The sequence below is a fragment of the Channa argus genome, chromosome 3 (genome assembly GCF_033026475.1).
Source record: "Channa argus isolate prfri chromosome 3, Channa argus male v1.0, whole genome shotgun sequence".
NCBI classification, from domain to species: Eukaryota; Metazoa; Chordata; class Actinopteri; order Anabantiformes; family Channidae; genus Channa; species Channa argus.
Genome location: NC_090199.1, coordinates 23,424,497 through 23,445,536, shown reverse-complemented (window position 1 = coordinate 23,445,536; position 21,040 = coordinate 23,424,497). Strand labels below are relative to the sequence as shown.

The window sequence follows — 21,040 nt, the reverse complement described above, 5'->3', positions numbered from 1 at the left end:
GCTGCCTACTACTGGGGCGTAACTCGGGTTTTACGTATCGTTGTTTTGGCAGAACGTCACTACGCACGAAATGTCAACAAGTCGTCTTGGTGAATTGGATTCTTGTTGCTTAACGGTTGGTGGCGGTGTGTCAGACTGAGAGAGTTGGAGCCTTTTCAAAGCGAATAAATAACCGTAGAAGAAGACGAACTCTCGGGATGTTCAGGGCGATGAGCAATAGCCGGTGTCCACAGTTACTGCATTTTTACTACATATATTGTGCTATAGAAATATGAAGTTATAATTCTTTATAACTATTATTAATTTTTAATATCTTTATAAATAACGTTAGTCTGGAAAGAAACAACATTTAAAGTGGACTTCGCATACGAAAATGCCCTTGTTTATTCAAAATCGAAGAATTGACTGCATAAGCTCGACAGCAGAACTGTTCGACAAATACCCGCATTTGAAGGTTTGTTTCCGCACAGTGTGGCTAAATGTAGTATGCTGAGAAGGTCTTAGGGCCATTCGGTAGTGCTTTTCTTTAAGTAATCACCTTACAGACTGGCAGTTAGCTAATACTAATACATAAATTACATTAATGAATGGGAATGGGTGTAACGTTTGGGTGCAACTAATTCTAACTTGAGGATTGAGGAAACTTTACGAAATTTGTATTTGACATAACGTACAAGGATCGTACGTATAGTGGCACGAGTTGGGTATTTTGTAGTCAAATTTAGTAAATAATGATGGCTAGGGAATCAAATTAAATGGTGTAGTCAAATTAGAAGAGGACCAATCAGATCCCAATGTAAAAGTTTACAGTCAGTATTTATACCTATGAAGTAACACTGAGCAGCACTAGATTAATGGTCTGTCTGTTGCTTTTAGTGTTGCAAACCCACAATGGCTAGAATCTGCTTTAGTATATTTTCTAAATTCTAGTTTTTACTAATTATTTCACAGGAAAATGCAAGAGTATTTCGCTCCAAGCCACTTGCTGATATCGACCCGAAGCAACTACTGTATGTCCAACAGAGAGAGTTTGCTGCAACAACTCCAGCGGACGGTAAGTGAAGATGATTTCCATCTCTTCACTTAATTTGTTGTCGTCTGTGGGGGAAAAAAGAAAACACAAAATGTAGCGACAGGTATGGTGACAGTCCCTCTGAGTAAGCACAGTAGCCATTGTTATATGTTTTAAAATCTAGACAGAACACTTGTGAATATGTGGCAATGAGGATTTTTAATAAAATGAAATGTTTTGTATTAAACGCTGCTGTTAGGGTTTTGTTTTTTTAGATAGTAACCGACTCCCATACCCCATGTTAACCTTTCCTTCTTGTCTTCCATAGATTGTGTTTCAGTCATTGGATCTGATGATGCCACCACCTGCCATTTGGTTGTGCTGCGACACACAGGTAATGTTCTTTTATTAAAAGTGTCTTTTACAAGTATGCTTGGTTCTTCCTATCTGTGAAGTCAAGGAAGGACTTCCATAAAGTCTATCATCACTGAATTTTCGCATTTCTTAGGAAGTGGAGCTGTTTGCCTGGCTCACTGTGATGGCTCCAGCACTTGGTCAGAGGTACCACGCCTTGTGAAAGCTGTCACATCACTGAGTGACGTCAGTAATGATGGCAGGTATGAAACACAGATGAGCACACTATTGAAGTCTATGTATGAAATTGTTATGATTTTTTAAAAATCTTCCTACCTTTTATTTCCTTTTCATTATACAGACTTGAGCTTCATCTTGTCGGGGGGTTTGATGATGAGTCAAAGGCATCTCATAAACTCAGCCTTAACATATTGAGTAAGGACCATTAAGCTACTTCATATCCAATGGTAATGTTAAGTAGACAACACTTAAGCTATGCATAACTTACAAAGACTCTTTTCACTTAACAGTAGCATTCCAGAAACATAAAGAGGATATTCATCTGGAAACATGCTGCATCACAGGTAAACTGCTGAAGTTTGATATTTCATTTTGTTCAAAACCAATCCAGTAGTCATGATGTCCTGTAATCAAATATTGCGTTTTCTGATGTTGTAGAAATGAATGACATCATTGTTGATGGAACACATAGACCTGTAGTATATGGAATATGTAAGTGATGAATAGACTAAAGATTAAGAAGGATGTATCCTTTTACAGTAATTGAATGTGCATTCTAATATATTTTGTCTATGATTTTGCACAGGTGTAAATGTTAAATCAGGGGATGTGGTTCCCGCGTCATTCACTTATAAAGGACCTGCAGAGGAGCTGCGATCTGCACGGACCTTTACTGGGGGACAGGTAATCTAAAATGCAAAATAATTAATTTGTTTGAGACACAAAACTAAATCCAAAGATCAATAATACAATTTTCTTTTCCTCCTGCAGATGGCTGATATATATGACTCAAGTCAAAGACTTGTAAAAATTGGCCCCTGCAAGTGGTCTCCAAATCTGGACATTGCCTTCTGGTTGTCACAAGATGATGACACAATTTTAAAGGTAAATGTATCTAGAATCCTTTAAATGTTATATATACTGTATAATTAAATACACTAAAGTATTCTATTATGACACAAACATATCTTAGGTGAGTAACAAAGCACTCTACAAAGTAGCTTAAAACAAATATTTACTCTGGTTTTTCTCCTTCTTGCAAAGTACCTGTCCACCTCTCCCATGGCCGAGCCACCCTACTTTGTCCAACACACGAAGTCTACTATCCAGTTCATTTTAGAGCACCCCAACTCCGATAGCCTGTTTCCTGCCAGTCAGCCACAGCTTTACCAGAGGACTGAAAGCGGGGACTGGGAGAGGATTGTCCAGCAATAAAGGGGCCGGCTCCCATGTTTCACTGAACCTTAGGTGGAACCTGACTGCTTCTAAGCTCTATGGATACACTGTGACCCATCCACTGTGTATCTGTTATTTGTTCTTTGTGTCTTAACCAGGTGACCAAAGAGTACAGCATGTCTGATGAAAGGCTCACTTGACACAGCTGGCTGTTCCATTTAAGAGACTAAAGAAAGAATAACTGATTCTGTTCATGCCTATTAGTCAATTTCCATTTATATGATGTTGTATAAAGTTTTCATATTGTGTAGCCCGCAGTATTGCAGTAAGTAATGGTTAATGTCCTATTCCTGTCTTCGTGTGTATAGTTAAAACACCGAGCTAAATTCTTTTTTTTAATAGCCTGTATACTACAACGTTTTTTATAAGTTCAGTTTACGCATGCAAAATGAAGATCAACTTTCATAGAATTAATTTTTGACCGCCATTAAAATATGTTGAGTTACCATTTTTAAGCATCAGGTTGCCATGAAAAGTGTGAATAGAAGCAAAGGGTTATATGGATTTAGTGTTTTGGTTTGTTTTTTTGGTTTGTTTCTTTGGTTTGTTTTTTTGTCCTTTCGGCTTATCCTGTGAGTTCAGGGTCACAACATCGGATCATTTTGTCCTCATGTTGATTTGGCACAGTATTTTTTATTCATTTATTTTTTTGTCCTTTCGGCTTATCCTGTCAGTTCAGGGTCACAACATCAGATCATTTTGTCCGCATGTTGATTTGGCAAAGTTTTTTGTGCCAAATCAATTTTGTGCCATTTTTTTAACCCTCCCCACTTTCTACCGGGCTTGGGACCAGCACTGCATGGCTGGGGATGGGCTCTTGGGGGTTCAGTGTCTTGCCAAGGAACACTTGGACATGTAGGTGGGAAGAGCAGTGCTTGAACCTCTGACCCTATGGTCTGTAGACCACCACTCTACCAGTGTATTGATTGTCCAGACTGCTCTCACATCAGAGATGTTGGCTTTTCCTACACACATGAATCCAGTACGAATCTCCATAATTTAACAAAAAAACAGACAATGATTGGGATTGCCTAGCCTGCAAGTTAAAACTCATACAAATCTTTACCTTATTAAATGTCTGAAGCCAAAAACAGGAAACCAATCTCTAAACTAAAGGCTAAAACATACCTAAAACATCTGTATGATGTTTAAACATCAAGCTTGACATACTAGTAAAGAGTAGTTTCAGGTGTGGCACAAGCTGCAACAACAATAAAAAATATATTTTGGCAAAGGAAACGAGTAGTGATTGCTCACCTTTGAATTGTTGAACAAAGTTCATTTTAGTTTATACATACACCTTTTTAATGAGACTGTAAGGTGAAATTTTATCACAGCCTGCTATATTCTTTGCTTTGAAACTTGCATGTGTATAGATGTTTTTTCAAAAAGGATTATAAGGATTCTATTCAGTTTTGTCTTTTTTCAAACTAAAAATTCCAACAGTATTATCTAATACTGTTTAAGGTCTTTTGATTAGTTGTTTTTTTCAGAAGATTGCAAGGTGCCCAATGCATAACAAGTGCAACTTGTTACAACTTGTGAACATACTTTGTGTAAATAAATGTACCTGTATATCTACAATGAGTGTTCAAGAGTGAATTACATTGTAATTACATTACAGCAATACCTATTATTGCTGTATATTGCATTACATATAGAAACCAATACACTAGGTGTAAGTAGCTTATCACAAATATGCCAGTAATGTAATGAAATCTCGCATACACAACATAAGATAGAGGATACAAAAAACAACAAAACAAAAAACATTTTGACGTTAGTTTTGTAAAATTGTAACTTGGCAGACCATTAAAAAAAAGCCTTCCCTTTGGAGTCACTCGATTTTATCATCGTCACGGAGGATATCATCGTCTCCAGGCCTCAATTTGCTGTGGCCCATGAAACACTGTGAGGTATGAAGGTCGCTCCGCCCTTCGACTCTGCTTAACTTAAAGGTGCGTAGCGTTACTTCACGCAGAAAGACCGACCCGGCGAGTAGCAGGCTCGGGGTCTTTAGCCAGTTGTAGAATGCTAGTAAACGACGGCGTTATCCGACATTATCGTCCGCTGTATGAAAAACACTTCGTCGTTGAAAGGAGTTGAGTGAGCGTTTAAAGTAACTGAAATGTACAGTATACGCGATGCCGCAGAGATCAGATTGCTCGTTACTATGTGGTTTTAACCAACCAGATAGTAACATGTAGCTAAACCGAGCACACCCTTAACGTCAGTTCACGTCACGGAGATGAAATAACCATTTCACGTCTAGGGGTGACAAGGGCTGTGAAATAATGCGGACGGCGTTTTTGAGACATGTCCGTCGGTTTCCGTGGGCCACCAACGTTACTCTTTACGGCTGCCTGTTCGCAGGAGGGGACTTCGTCCACCAGTGGTTCTCGCGAACGGACAAAATGGACTGGAGCCACACGCGGAACGTCGCCCTGGTCGCTTTCAGTTTCCATGGCAACTTCAATTACTTCTGGATGCGGTACCTGGAGCGAAGGTTTCCCGGGAGGTCCGTCGGGATGTTAATGAGGAAACTGATCCTGGACCAGACTACAGCAGCGCCGCTGGCTACCTCTGTCTTCTACACAGGTCGGTTAGTAGAACAAATGCCGGCGCCGGTTAACTTTGAAACGTCACCTATCTGTCCAGTCATCCAAATAGTGACAAAACAATCGTTTTAATGTTGAATGGCCTGCAGGATTAACTGAAACTGAATAAATTAGGTACAGCCGCTCATCTGTTTACATGTGAGCTTTGCACTGATAATGTTTTGAAAACACTAGAATCGTTTTTTCCACTTCTAAAGAGACACACCTTACATGTGCACTGTTAACAGCCAAACCATTTGTAGTTTGTACTCAGAAAGGGAACTGACGCGTGTCTTATTTCAACTAGGCGTCAGCTTCTTGGAGGGCAAAGAGGACATCATGGAAGACTGGAGAAAGAAATTCCTCAATACATACAAGGTGAGAAGTGTCATGATCCAGGACTTTTGTGTCTTTGTTTCACGAGTTTACTTCCTGTTTTCAACCTTTATTTTGTAGTTCCTCAGTTCTGTTTCCTGCCCAGTGACTGTGACCATCTTCATCACTCACCATCAACCCTGATAAGTTTGGCCTGTTCCCCTGCTAATTTAAATCCAGCTTTCCCCACTGTTTGCTGCCTGGTTCTCTGATCATGCTCACTCTGTTTGTCTCATGTGTCTTATTTGTTTTTTGTTTTTTTCCTGACGACTTGCTTGCTTGCCTGCCTGTTTACCTGCCCTGTTTGTTTGTCTGCCTGCCTGTTCTCTTTTTCTTTAACCCTGGTTCTGTTTGCCAGTATAACAGTTTATTCCCTATTAGTCATGTGTCATTGAGTTTTTCAGAGAAACATTATCTATCTCTCACTTCTGCCAAGACAGATCCCCGTAGTCACTAACCTTGAACAATGTTTACCATTGTTGGTCGTTCTTAAGTTCTCAATATTTCGTAAGTTCACTAATGACTGGTGTGCTGTCTGTTTCTTATTTCAGACAGGGCTAATGTTCTGGCCATTCATGCAGGTAAATATTAACATCTCCTGTGCATCGATGGTAGTTTTCAACCATTGGGAACTAGTGTCCGCTCAGTAATGATTCAGAGCTTTCCACCACTTCTAACAAAACCTGACATCAGTTAAAATTAGGATCTTTGAGCATAGATCCTCCTTACTGATAAAATATCACATTTCATGAAAAGTTTGGCTATTAAAATATAAGCAAAATTACCAACATTTTTTCCTCGGATGGATTTTGAAAGGTAAACCAGTAGAACACTTGAAATATTAGTCTTGTCCAAATCCTAGCACGCAACTGACGAGCAGAAAGTTTGATTACAAAAAATGTATTTTATTTTTATTCTTTAGACATTTAGTCTCTGTATGACATCAGACTACATTTGTATAGAAATTATTTAGCTTTGCAAACTACTTATTTTGAGGTGTAAATATTAAACGTGCAATCACTGTGGTCTACATTAAATGTTCTTTATCTGCTTCTCCAAGTTTCTTAACTTCGCCTTGGTGCCTCTGTATGTGCGGACCACTTTTACCGGCTGCTGCGCCTTTGTCTGGGCCACCTTCCTTTGTTTCTCGCTTCAGAGTGGTGATGGCACTGCTAGTGCTGCTTTGGCATGGATTTTCCCCTCTAAAGAGAGTGATACTGTTTCCACAATGGAAAAAGTAGCGTCTGAAGACAAGGTAGTGGCTCCCAAGGAAGTGTGTAAGAACTGAAATATAGGTTGTTAAAGAGGGAAGCAAAATGTGGACTGAACGACCCTCAACAGGACTTAGCTGGACCAGTCAACGGTTGTCCTGTCTTTAATGTTGCACTACCACTGCTGGGGTTTGAGGTCAAAGTGTCAATGGGGTCAAGCTAAAAACGCGGTCTGGAGCTGTGAAGTGCTACGGGAACATCCTCCAGCAAGTGTATGCATAAATCATATATATTTCTGTAATCCCAGAGTGTATGGGCTCGGTGAAAAATGTATTATCATTCCTATAATTTAATCCCATAGGGGACAATCACCATGTTATATTTCTCATTTGGTTTGATTTCTTTTTATAAATCCAGTCTTTTGTGCTTGCATTAAGAAAAAGGAGTTTTCAATTGGACCATACAAAAGAAATGATTTCTGAGAACCTTTATGTCTGGATGGAAAGCTGATGGAACAGTGTAAGGTTGCTGTTCCAGATTCCTCTGCTTTCCATCTAAATGAAAGTTTTGATTAATTTGTGTGTTTGTGGGGAAACATTAACACTATGTGGACGGGCAGCTAGCCTTAGACCTTTACCTTCATAAAACCTGGTCAGTGGCCAATTTCACTAGAGATGAAATATCACTCCTCCTTATCACAAGTGCTTAGGCTGCCTCCTGATTTCTATCTGCTATGGTTCCAGTTAACATTTAAGTGCAAGAACCCTATTACAGAAACTGGATTCACAGAGTGCACCCAAGCATCAAACATTTAAACTACATATTTTGCATATTTATATCTAAATGTTATAGTAATAACTTACTACTGAAGATTATTTTGAGTTACTTTAATGAAAAAGATTCATTGAGTTTTCAATCCATTTACTTGAATAAGGAAATCCTGCCTGCCTGTTGTGTATTAGTTATGTAGCACGCTGTCTGTATCTTTGCACAATTCCTTAGGTTTTTCTATCATAAACATTTTAAATTGGTAACCTCTTTGTGAAAAAAATTACTTTACAGGTTAACTTGTAAATAATAACAGTAATTCATGAAATGTCTGATGCTTTCACTGAACAGGTTTTTACAAAGGTCATCTTTGTGAGCAGGCTGCAGGTCAGTAGAGGAGCTGTTTTTCCTGTCTACAGACTTAATATATTATATATTATATATTATAATATCTAAACAGATATTTATACTGGTTTCTGCTGTCCTGTCTCTGCAGAAAAGTGCATTCACATGTATAAGTGAAATTGCTGGTCTTGCAGAGAGACTTTAAAACAAGACTGTATTTATACAGTTAAACATAAAAATTATGTTTAAAATGGGACACAGACATGAAAGTACTAAAGGTGATGATTTCTTTCTATCAGACATCGTTTCAATGCTATTTTATGTGCAACATCTCAATATTTAAAAAACAATCTTGATTTTTAAAGTTTTTGATTTAAAAAACGTATCGGTGCTGTTGATTGTAATGTATGAAAATATGATCACATTTTGCAAAGCATTTACATTTATTTGTGGTAGGGCAATATTTATTATTGAATAAATGGAAAACATCCCATTGATTTTGTCTACTTTGTCTACTGAAGAAGCATGCAGCCATAACCCAAAACCATCTTCTATCACAGAAATTTGGTTGCTTCAAACCTTCATAACTAGACCCGAGAATTTTGAACAGGACCACAGTTTTCTTGTGTTGTCTAAGCAGTTCATTTAGTTAACTTTCAGACTTTAAATCATCCCAAATTAGTTTTTAAGTAGTGTGAAAATTCACGAGAATGAATAAAAACCATGTTTTAGGTTGAGCATAAAAGCAGTTTTTATATCTCCTAACGTTGACTATATTAAATGTGTCTTAAGAAAGGTTTTACATATTCTACATGTATTAAACACAAAAATGCACGAAGTTCAAATTTAAATTTAAGGGCGTTTTTATTTTTAACATCACCTCGGTGCAAGTGGGTGTTTCCCAAGTCCTCACATCTCTGCCCGCATTGCGCATGCTCCTCGCATCATCTCTCCATCCGCAAGTCGAGGGATCAGAAAGCTTGGAGAAAGATGCTTAACGTCTCGGGTCGCTGGAGCCTTGTGATCGGGTGAAACCGACCTATCTGGAGCGATACACACCAAGGAGCCGTGCAGATTTAGCCTGAAGGACGACCTGTTTTCTTGGTTGGCGAGCACTGCACCGACATGGAACTGAAGAAATCTATTTCAGACACCGAGCGCGCGCTCAGGAGCTACGGTGCCGTGTCGGAAACGGCATGGACGACGGACAAAGGTGAGCGTCGTGCATCAAAATATGAGTTTGTTTCACAGAGCTATGGAATCAGATTTAACCAGTTTTCTCTTTGTACAACACGCCCGGCTCTTTGAAAGCCCAGTGAGCGGGCAGCGTTGAAGTGGTTAATGCGTGACTCACAAAGGTTTGGTACTAAAAGGGCCTGTTAATCCCCCACAGGGGCATCATGGGCATCGCACGGTTCATAAATGGACTTGACCCAAGACATATCCATCTAAATTAAGCCCAACTCATTTTGAACGTGTCTGGTCATTTAATTCAGTCTAAGCTGATGCGCAAACACAAAACAGGAGCATAGAAAGCTTTCAGTCTTCTCGGATCAAAAAGCTGCTTCTTCTAGTGGGTTTTTATTTCACATGTGTGACAGTTTAGGAAACTTTGAATAATCCCCTTTTTTTTACTGCATACTCTTGAGGATAACTTTCAAGCAGATAAGTGTCCCTCTGGAGACCCTGATGGTTGTTTGAATGCATGTTTGCATCATGAATTACTATTTGTTTTCAGTTAATTGACAAATCAGTTCAGTTCTAAACATGCTACAGCAAACAAAATGTGGGCTGAGGCAATAAAAACAGTTTTGACAAAAATAAACATAAGCTGTAGAGCCCTTGCAGGTGGAGGGCGACAAATGACGCATGTGTTGACCCAAGCAACCAAATGACAACATATAATTTCCAATGTGTATTTAGTTGGTTCTACTGAGGGTAAGTCGTCACAGCGGGGCAGGGTGTGAAGATCAAGTCAGAGAATCAAAACTACTTCATATCATTGCACAAAACAACACAGAGGCAAAGCACCTCACTCTTATATATCAAAGACAGATATTGCTCGTGTTTGACTTGCATTTTCTATTTTGTGATTGCCATCTGTTTTTTTTTCCTTTGGAGGAGGGTGGCTGTCCAGAGGCAGCAGCAGCAGCAGCAGCAGTGTGTGTGAAGTGTGACTGCAGGATGTGTCAGAGGCGTCTGCATTGGCTGTCATACAGATGCTGAAATTCCCTGGTGTTGAGCCCCATGTGGTTGCTGCGCCGTGCATGATCCAGACTCTCCAAGCTGTTTAGAACTCACTAAACCATAATCCTGAAATTCACAGATGAGCCAGTTCATTTTATTCCAATGGGGCTAATTCATTAATTGGTTATGTATTTTATATCTAAAATACATGCTAAAACTTGTATTAACCTCGCCTGTGCTTGGCGAACAAGCTTATTTAAATCCCAGAGTATCAAAGCTGTTGTTTTCTTGTAATGTTTTTAATTCTGAGTATGTGTGAGCTGATGTTAAATGAAAGGGAGCTGTTAAGACATTACTGAATTGCCACGTTGCAACTTTTAATGGCACAGTTGGGACTTAATGCAGCTTGGTCTTATTGATAAGGAGCGTGTGGCCAGAGAGAGAGAGAGAGAGAGAGAGAGAGAAGAACGAGGTGCGTGAAGAAAAAGTGAAGGAAAGGAAAAAAGAGGGCAAAACATTCCTCAGACTGCATTTTCAAGATAAAAAGTTTGATTTGGCGTCAGCAGCTATTGTCAGCAGACACGTCGACACAAACAAACCAGGCCCTTCTGTGCAGACTTCTGTCTGCTGTGGTGAGTCAGCTCCATCCTCAGCAAGTGTCCATGAAAAGTATCACAAACGCAGACTGCGGTTTGTGTTGCTGCAGGAGGACAAATTCAATGTGTGCTACGAATGCTAAAAGAGATACTGTGGATAAATGTCATACATCACATTTGACATCTCTGGCTTAAAGCTGTGGTAAGAGAAGCAAATCCACGATTGGAAGACTGCAGGCTCAGCCCCCTCAGACCTGTGGTGCCATTGGGTTAGGCTGCACCAGGTGAATGAGAGCAAGGTGGCCGCCTATGAAACACCTCTTACCCCGAATAAAGAAAAGTTTAAATGAAAAAAGATGCAAACAGTTTGTTTATTGAAGTGTATGGAGGTCGATCTATGGGATTTTCTCACAGACAGCGTAGACAGAAGAATCTTTTATCGTCCATATGCACAAAAGAATCTGTGTGGATAGTACATTTATGGAAAGAAAATAATCAGCATATCACTCATTGATGACACATTTTGTCGCTTGATTTTCATCACTATTTTTAAAAGTGTTAGTTTGAGCTGTGTCGTTGTGTTAGCATCTAGTCTCACTACGCTATGGAACATTTGCTTTTCTGTGAAATGTTCCAGCTCTACTCAAAAACGTAACAATTAGGGCTTCAAGAGGGACCAGGTGAAGTTTAACACGTTTTAATGCTAGATGTTTTTGCAAATTGTTTACTTGTCATGATTATTTAGCCTGTTTAACTTTTCCTTTATTTAAATGGGAACTCTAGCCATTAATTATTGCTTATGGATCAAGGACTTGTGGGAGAGGTTTTTGGAAATGGTTGGAATTGAAGCTGCAGGGCCCGAAGCCTGCAGTATGAGTTCCACACTGCTACACATACATATTTCAAGCACCACATAGTTTTATATTTTAATAAGTTGTAAATTTCGCGACAGCCTTATATCTGTGGCCATCGCTGACCATGCACTTGGCCCTAAGGCCTCCTATGTTTGTAGGACCTACAGACATGGCTAAAAATATCAGCACCCACCTTTTCCATTCTGTCAGAAAATGCAACCCTCCTCTCAGAAAATTGTTCCAATTACAAATGTTTTGATAGTCACGTCCTATTTGTTTTTGTTTGCACTGGAACAACACACACACACACACACACAAAAATAAACAAAAACAATAGAAAAGTCTAATCTGATACAGCACCACACAGAACCCAAAAAATGAAAATTATGTTTACTCCCCCTTTGGAAACATAACTGAAATCAATCACATCCTGTAACCATTAATGAGTTTCTTACACCCCTCTACTGGAATTTTGGACCACTCCTCTTTTGCAAACTGCTCCAGGTCATTCAGATTTGAAGGAGGCCTTCTACCATCTGCTGTTTTGAGAACTCTCCAAAGGTGTTCTATGGGATTCAGATCTGGACTCATTGCTGGCCATTTCAGAACTCTCCAGCACTTTGTTTGGAACCTTTCTTGAGTGTGTTTCAGGTCATTGTCCTGCTGGAAGACCCATGACCTCTGGTGGAGACGCAGCTTTCTGACACTGGCCACTACGTTGCTCCCCAAAATTCTTTGTTAATCAGATTTCATGATACCGTTCACCCAGTCAAGGCATCCAGGGCCAGAAGCAGCAAAGCAAACCCCAAAACATCTTTGAACCTCCACCGTGTTTGACTGGAGGGACTGTGTTCTTTTCTTTGAAGGCCTCTTTTCTTTTTCTGTAAGCGGCGCCATGATGTCCTACTTTTGATAGCCTCCCTTTTCATTCAGATGGTGACGGATAGTACAAGCGGACACGGTTGTACCCTGTGTCTGCAGATCAGGTTGAATTTGTTTGGAAGTTAATCTGGGTTCTTTATCCACCATTCAAACAATCCTTTGTTGTAATGTTTCATTAATTTTGTTCTTCCGTCCAGTCCAGGGACATTAGCTACACAGCCATGGGCTGTAAACCTCTTGATGATATTGCGCACAGTGGACATAGGAGCATTAAGATCTCTGGAGATGGACTTGTAGCCTTGACATTGTCCATGTTTTTCTACAACTTCTTTCTTTTCTCCATACTCAGTGTTACACAAGACAACGGTTGAGTCAACTTTTCTCCTTTTTAACTGGTTGCAACTGGAAGTGTCATTACTATAACCTGTTACTTGCCATAGGTGAGTCTGAATACAAATTACAGGAGCATCACATGTTTGAAAAGCAATTATTTCTTACAATTTTGACAAGGTGACAATAATTTTGTCCAGTCCATTTTTGAGTTCTGTGTTAATTTTTATTAGATTTGACTTTTCTTCTCTTCTATGTTTTTTTACCCTGCTCAGCCACAGAAGGGGAACAGGCTACGTCAACACGACCTACAGTATACACACACATTAATCATGAATTACCCACTGTACATGTTGGTGTGCTTTCATCCTCAGTGCATGGAGGCTCTTGTTCCCTCTGAAAATGCATGGAATTGCTAAACAAATGGCCTTATAATTTTATCATCACACATACAGATACATATGAATTTGGGGAAAAAAGAAAGCGTAAGGATTTACAATGAAAGTATTAATGTAAGATACTACACTGTTAACCTAATGTCAGTGCTAAAAATATCATACTGTATATTTGTTGTTTGTATGCTATTAGATTCTGCTAAGGTCAATTTGTTTTAGTGGTCACTGCATTGATCAGGGCAATAATTGTTTGGCCAATACAGTGGCTGCAGTGGGTTTGCATGCTATTGGAAATATGGAGAGTGTGAGGCCAGTGGTCTGGGTGAGGCAGGAAAAACCCAGTCAGCACTAAGCCGCTGCCTTATCCATGTCAGTATTATGTCTCTTTTACAACAGCAGATTGATTTCAACAAGTTTCCTCTTTAGAAAATGTCCTTAAAGATTAGATTCAGCTTTTCTGCAAAGTAAATAGATTTTCAGTTAAGCATTTATATCTGAAGAACTGCTCTCATTATACATCTTGTTAACATGTTATTTTTTGGTTGTAATTTCAACTTTTAAACTCTGCCCAAGGTGAAGGGAATTATGTAACAGACATGGCCTTGTGGAGTAAAAAAAAATTCCCCACTAAGATCTCAGATGTTGAGTACTGGCTCTAAAGCCTCTGTTTCCTTCCTCTGTATTAATTGTTACTTTACGTGCTGTCGCTCTGCCTCTCAGGTCATTCAGATGTGTCTATGGCAGAAAGCACCATGTCACCAGAGGAGATTGAGGTTGAAATGACTCGTATCCAGCGCCTGCGAGAGGTCCTGGTGCGCCGGGAGTCAGAGCTGAGATTCATGTGAGTTGCTGAATTATCAGTTTCTGTGTTTTTCTAACACCAAGTGGAGTGTAACAGAGATGTAATCAGTACAGTGTCATAACAATTCCTTAATGTCCTTGAGAGGATAACAAGGTTGGCCTTGTTGCCATGACAGTTGACAGTCTCATCATAAGCCACTGCAAAGGCTTTTAAGTGTTGTTGCCTCGTGATACGAGTCAGCTGCTTTAACACTGTTCAATACTGAAAGAAGCAGTCCATTTGTTCATTGATTATTCAGGGGGCTGGACATGCCAATACAGCTGAATGAGTCACCATGATGAAGTCAGTGGCTCGTCATTGGCAGGAGCTGCCAATATTATGGATGACAATTTGTCCTTTTTTACCTCACTGCCTTTGTAACAGGAATGTTGTGTCTGTGATTGTTAGGGCAGCAAGACAACATGGATTTCGATGCATTACTAAGTCAAAATTATCTAGCAAGTAATCTGCAAGTATTTTCACTATTATTTAATTTCATTAAGTTGCAGATAATTTTCTTATTTAGCCTGTAGATCATCAAAAGGCAGAAGAATGATTTTCATAATTACCTGGATTGTAAGGTTAAGAAATCCTGCATCAGTCCAAAACAAATACATATTCAGACTCCAATGTAAGACAAGTAATAAGAGAAACCATAACTATAAATGTCATTTTGCTTGGAAAAGTGCATAAATAATGATTGATCACACTTGTTATGTCAGGTAACACATCTTAATCTCTTATATACTGTACAAGTATAATGTAAAATTTGACAATGGTATATTGTTTGTCACAATATCAGATTTTTCTAACACACATTGTGCTCCAAGCAAAACGGGGAAAATATATTGGATTTGGCACTTTTATGAAACCAAATTCAATTTGGAAATAAAATCCACTGTCTCATGCACTTTTTTAAAAAATAAAAACTTTATCAGACTGTATCACCGCTCTAATATGTCAAGTTGGACAGTTTTGTGGCTTATTACAAACCTGCAGTATCGAAAAAAGCTGCTGCACATGTTAGAAATCTCACTCTTTTCATACTGTCAGTTTAGGCCAACACTTGAGCAGCTTCATTAAGGCACCACGCTGCTTACTGCTTATCACTATGCTGTCATGATTGGTGTGACTCAAGATGACACATAAACACAAACACACACACATGTACAAACACACACGCACACGCACATACACGCACATAATTAGCAGATGGAGTGTCAGAGTGCAGAAGCTGCTGAAATCCACAGATAGCATTGAGTAAGTTGAACAGAAGACATAACAAGGCAGAAAAATAGAGAGAGAGAGACACAGAGGAAGGTGGTGAAAGGAGGGGTGGGGGGGGGGTGTAAGAGGAAGCAACAGGGAGAAATGCAGAGGGAGGTGTAGGAGGAGGGCGGAGGCTGTGGATGAGTCATCAGCTTGATCCATCGCTGGAAGAATTAAATCTGTGGTAGGTGTCACTGCTCCACGGAGAGAGAGACGGAGAGCGATTTAGGGAAAAAGGGGACAATGTTGACGCCCAGAGGGCAAGACGTCAGGCTGCAGGAGGCTCGGAGAGCAGAGGGAATTGATTTATGTTGCCAGTTTTCTATCTGCACACACTCTACTTGTGTGACATTACCAAGATGACAAGTACAACAGTGCAGCATACTGATTAGTGCCTCCATAATTTGTGGATTATTATATTATTCAGGAAACAGAAAATGAAGTGCTGATAATCAATAGTTTAAAAACTGAAACAGCAAACATTTGTACAAAATACAACAATATGAAAAACAATATGTGAAAATTCTAACCTTTGCTAACTAGCACCAGTTGAAGCTGAGAATGTGGGAATGGAAATAATTAATATATTGGACAAAATACGTTATTGACCTGATGATGACAGATGAAATTTAATGAACACTTGGTTTGATGTTGCATTTTACATTTATTTGTATTCTGTTTTACTCATATTTATGTTAATATTCACATTTCTTATTGATTCTCTGTGCCTCACCAACATTAAATATTAAACAGTGGTGCCTGATGCCAGGTCAATTTTCTAAATATAAATCTATTCATAGAAATCATTCCCTTATATTATCAGCTACTTTATCTAGGGTTCACTATCTAACTCTGCCTCAGTTCATTTCAATCACATGAATATGTAAAGTACAAGGGGAAGCAGGTAATAGCATTAGTTTTTCTTGAAACTGATGGAAGCCAGTGATTTACTGTTTTCTGTCACATTTCCTTTTAGGATGGATGACATTCAGCTCTGCAAAGATATCATGACTTTAAAGCAGGAGCTGAGACAGATTGTTGCAGTACCAGGTATAGTTCCCTACACACATGTATATACTCTTCACACACACATATACATACTGCCCCGCAGACTGTCAGCTGTCAAGAAAACCAGATGTCAGCCTTTCAGGAAACACACTCCCTGTTTGGAGTGGACCAAAAGGAGTTTGCCGTTTGCTTTCTGGCAACCTCGGCAGGCGTCATGGTGATTTATAGGAAGCAATGTTACACTGTTACATGTAGGATTGATCAGAAATCTTAGGGGCGTGCACTCAAAAACACATGCGTCATCATTGTGCAGGCAGTGTGAGCTGGGTGAAGCTTTCCAGAGGAGGTGTCTAAAAATGAATTTCAGTAAACACTCAATTTTATTCCATGGATGTATTTGTGGTGCAGAATCAAATATTGGTTCAACTGCTCAGTCAGGTCCAGTGCCGCCTGCTATGTCTACTGTGCAGTAAGAATGGGCCTAAGTGGTTCACTGATGCATCACCCACAGCAGCACACACAACACACTTCCTGAGTGTTTACATGCGCAGCAGAGGCCTTCGTTAATGCGATGTTTTGCTGAGCAGCACCAAATGAGGCAAAAAAGAAAATGACAGAAAAATATCACATGCTAAAATGGGGTTTAATTGTTGCGTAAGTAGAAAAGAGTATTACAGAAAGCTGATTCAGCAGTGTCAAACATCAGATTGGATTTTATTGCCTTTAAATTTAAATATTTTTCTTATTTTAAAATGTACATAAGAGTTCATGTTCATTTATCCCTGTATCTCGTGTAGCTTAACATTCTTCAATAGAACATTTTTTTAACAATTTAAAGATTTCCACATTTCTGCCAGAAATAAAAGTTCTGTTGGAGAAACACAAAATCATTTGGTACTTATTATTTGGAGACCACCTGTAGTAAAATATACTAGATTTCGATTAACTGCATAGAAATCCTTAAAAAGCCCTTAAACTATCCAGCATGTGTTTGTAATGACACAATACTCAGCCCTAGAACCACTTGGGATACACAACGAGTACAGCTCGTTGACGTTGTTGTATGCACTCTTTGCGGCTCTGAGCGTCCTTTTACACCAGTCCAACACAGCGAGAGTCCCTTGACACAAGGACCCCGCCTGCTGCTTCCTCTGCTCCTCTGACGTTGTGATTTATGTGACGCAGTCTCGCTGCCCTGCGATTGTCCTGGCCTCGGAGGGATACACTGCGCTGCTCCACTTTATTTCCAGATCCGTAGAAAGAGCTGATGTTTGCAGTCATTTTTTAAGCCTTTTTCCCAAACAGCATAGACACCAGCAGTGCAAGACACCTGCCTCAGCATCTGTTTGTGTATGTGCACTGTTTGATCTGCCTATAGTTTGTCTGTCTTTCTGCCGCTGTGCAATCTGAAGGTCAGAGATGTGAGACACAGCAAGTGTTTGGGACTGTGAATGCAAATTCCTTCTCCAAGCGAGAGAAAAAAGAACGCTCTGTTGGTTGCATAATAAAGTCTGCGCTTTGTTTGTTATAAATTATGCATGAGGAGAGAATTTAAACAGTCACATCATAAACAGACTTTAAAAGCCAGCTGACTTTGCTGTGAGCTCAGTTTGTTAAGTACAGGTAGCTAAAAAGTATCAGCTGGGATGTTTCAGGTGAGAAAGTAAAATATAGAATAATCTATTTATTCAGACATTTAGCTTTTTATTCGCTTTCTTTTTCTCCAGAGAAAGAAAAAACCAAGAAGCACAGGCAGCGGGAAGAGGAGCTGATCCTGAAGATCCATAAACTGGTGCAGAAGAGAGATTTCCTGGTTGATGATGCAGAGGTGGAGAGATTAAGGTGAAGCACTCCGACATACAGGCACAGTTAACATCGGGGAGGTTGTATGATTGAGCTGACTGATTGACTCTTACTCAGACAGCGTTAGAAAGATCCGCATCCACTGTCTCTGTGTGTTTCATACACACAGGATGGTTTAGAAACAGCAGGAAGGAGACTCATTAGAGTAAGTGTGCAGAACAAATGTCCTTTTCTTCTTCCTCATCTGCTTCTGCGATCACAGTCAGATAAACAGGATAGAAGCCCCAGGCTGGATTAAAACCTCTGGATGACCACATTTCTGCACAACTGAAAATTTCATTTTTAGCTATTTAACAGTTCACATGTGGGTTTAATGCTGTGATATGCACCAAGGCCACATGAAGCCCCTGGTTGTGCATTTTGTTAAGTCACAGCTAAGCATAGGTTTTTCTGAAATTCTTGTAAAAACGCATTTTAAACTAATCCGGCATCTGAACGTAGATATGAAACCTTACAACTGCATTTCCGCATCCAGAAAATTAGGGACTACATCTAAAACATGCACAGGTGTTTTAGGACATATCTAGACCCTCACCTTTTTACACGTTCATTTTAAATGGTTAAAAACTGTCATCTTTGCCCGTCATTTTACATTTAATTCCACGCGTTAACAAGAACAAAACAGGTTTTTCGCTATATATATATATATATATATATATATATATATATATATATATATATATATATATATATATATATATATATATATTTTTTTTTTTTTTTTTTTTTTTAAAGTTTTGGATTCAGATTACATAAGAGTCTTTATGGAGAATGAAAAAATGTTAAGTATCTATGAAAACAGTTTAAGGGATACCGAATCTAAGAAGACCATGTACTATACGAATCAGATAAAATACTGTAATCACAATCACAAACTTTAACTATTATCCATAGAATTGCAACCTAATAGGTGTCTATTTTCCCTAAGGGAGCGAGAGGAGGACAAGGAGATGGCTGAGTTTCTAAGGCTGAAGCTGATGCCTCAAGAGAAGAAGCTCAAAGTCACAAAAAGTGAGTGTTTTTACATAAAGGAGAAATGTGCAATTTACTTTGATGGTTTGATAATTTCTGTTCCCCTTTTTTTTTTTTATATAACAAGACCCTCCAAGGCCTAGGAGACAAATCCCAGATCCTCCCCTCAACAAACCGTCTATCACAAAGTCAGGGGTGGCCATCATTAAGGACTGCTGCGGAGCCACCCAGTGTGCTGTCATGTAACTGACTGAAACCAATTTACCTGTCACACACAAACAGACACACAAACACACACACGTTTGAGCGCATCACTTCCTGTGACTCAGAACCTTAGTTAGCTGAATTTCACATCACAATTATTCAGGTCAGGTTGCTAATTTAAATAAAGACTTGGAAACTGATCCCATGGGTGTTAATAAAAATAAATCCATCCTATACATACAGTTGGATGCAAAATTGTGAATCCTCCCTGATACAATATTAAAATTGTACTTTAATTTCTGATAAAAACAATTGTACAAGCTGAATGTTAAATATGATGAATAAAAAAAACGGTTTTACTCTGATATTTAAAAATAAGAACCTTTGCACCCAACTGGATGTAGAATCATATGGGCTCATTTGTTTTCATTTTAAGGCATGTCTTTGATAATGTATAAAAGTAGAGTAACTACAAGCACAATGTTCACAAAGTGAAATATAGGTGTTGAAGCTCTGTCTGACAGGGAAAAAAAAAAACACTTTTGTTTTTAGCCACTTATGTTTGACAAGTATTTCTTCTATTTCAGTCACTTAACACAAAGAATTGAAGATAGACATTTTCACCACTGTTCCCAAGTGGGATGAACAAAGTACAAAACTGGTAAATGTGGATCTTTAGCCAGTGAATGCTTTTATGTTGAACATGAGCAATATTTCTGGCTCTGTTTTGACGCATTAGTCCTCTGGACAAAAGGAATTGGAAGATTATACAATGTCAAACATTAACAGACACATGAGGAAACTCTGATGAGAAAGCCAATACAAGGTTTGAAATTTGGGAACAGTCTCAACAGAGGCTTCTTTAAATTTTAAGGAGCAGTCAATGGTGGGAAAAGGGGTCACAAGATCAAACCAAAGGAACATCGAGTTGACTTTATATACATATAAAGAGAGACAACAGTAAAACATACATTTCTAAAGTTTAGCACCCAACAGGCCTCCAATGTTCAGAAAGACAGTTTTCAGTGTTTTTAGTCAAGTATCCCTTTCATTTAGATGAGTCCTTAAACCATGGCCATATTAACATCATCTCAGCCATCAGCTACCAAGAAATACTGACTGTGGTAATAGGATATAATTTTTAGCTCTGGATATAGTGGACAACTTGCATCCTCTGAATTTTGAGTCTTGCGTTTTTAATCAAACTCCAGGAAATGAATGCAACTCTTGTAAATGCCTGTAATAGACTGTATGTTGAGTGTAGGACATTAGTGACTTCTGCCACGCAAAGTGTTGCTGTCACTTTACATTCCTTACTGACATTTAGCGTTCTCTAGTAGTAGTGAGTTTATAATGGTCCTAATGTGGAATATTGAACAAATATGCAGAAAATAAGCTGAAACTACTTGTATATATATACATATATATGTTTAAATAAAGAGCATCTTTCAAGAACATGATGAGTGTTTGGTAATTCATTCAAAATACTCAACACAGACGA

General features: G+C 39.0%; 2 protein-coding genes and 1 long non-coding RNA gene across 6 annotated transcripts; 2 read left to right on the top strand and 1 right to left on the bottom strand.

Annotated features, from left to right (window-relative positions):
- The first annotated feature begins 314 nt into the window (after positions 1–314).
- ntan1 (N-terminal asparagine amidase) lies at positions 315–5,314 on the top strand. Of its 2 annotated transcripts, XM_067498105.1 has the most exons (11): positions 315–454; positions 952–1,054; positions 1,341–1,406; positions 1,521–1,629; positions 1,728–1,801; positions 1,897–1,950; positions 2,045–2,098; positions 2,193–2,290; positions 2,378–2,491; positions 2,651–4,800; positions 5,216–5,314. In XM_067498105.1, exons 1-10 carry the CDS (start codon positions 374–376, stop codon positions 2,819–2,821), a joined length of 924 nt encoding a protein of 307 aa, XP_067354206.1. In that variant the 5' UTR covers positions 315–373; the 3' UTR covers positions 2,822–4,800; positions 5,216–5,314. The 2 variants fall into 2 exon arrangements, with proteins under 2 accessions (XP_067354206.1, XP_067354207.1); XM_067498106.1 differs by lacking the exons at positions 2,045–2,098; positions 5,216–5,314 and having other exon boundaries at positions 2,651–4,357.
- Positions 961–2,766, bottom strand: LOC137123839 (uncharacterized). Its single transcript, XR_010913886.1, has 3 exons — positions 2,626–2,766; positions 1,308–1,393; positions 961–1,098 (listed from the first exon to the last, which is right to left on the bottom strand). It is a non-coding gene; the product is annotated as an uncharacterized lncRNA (long non-coding RNA).
- On the top strand, positions 4,706–20,996 carry LOC137123838 (bMERB domain-containing protein 1-like). Of its 3 annotated transcripts, none has more exons than XM_067498111.1 (6): positions 4,811–5,440; positions 14,103–14,223; positions 16,469–16,542; positions 18,228–18,342; positions 19,292–19,374; positions 19,463–20,996. In XM_067498111.1, exons 1-6 carry the CDS (start codon positions 5,137–5,139, stop codon positions 19,579–19,581), a joined length of 816 nt encoding a protein of 271 aa, XP_067354212.1. In that variant the 5' UTR covers positions 4,811–5,136; the 3' UTR covers positions 19,582–20,996. The 3 variants fall into 3 exon arrangements, with proteins under 3 accessions (XP_067354210.1, XP_067354212.1, XP_067354211.1); XM_067498110.1 differs by lacking the exon at positions 4,811–5,440 and adding an exon at positions 9,062–9,351; XM_067498109.1 differs by lacking the exons at positions 14,103–14,223; positions 16,469–16,542; positions 18,228–18,342; positions 19,292–19,374; positions 19,463–20,996 and adding exons at positions 5,747–5,817; positions 6,366–6,395; positions 6,875–8,629 and having other exon boundaries at positions 4,706–5,440.
- Positions 20,997–21,040: the final 44 nt, after the last annotated feature.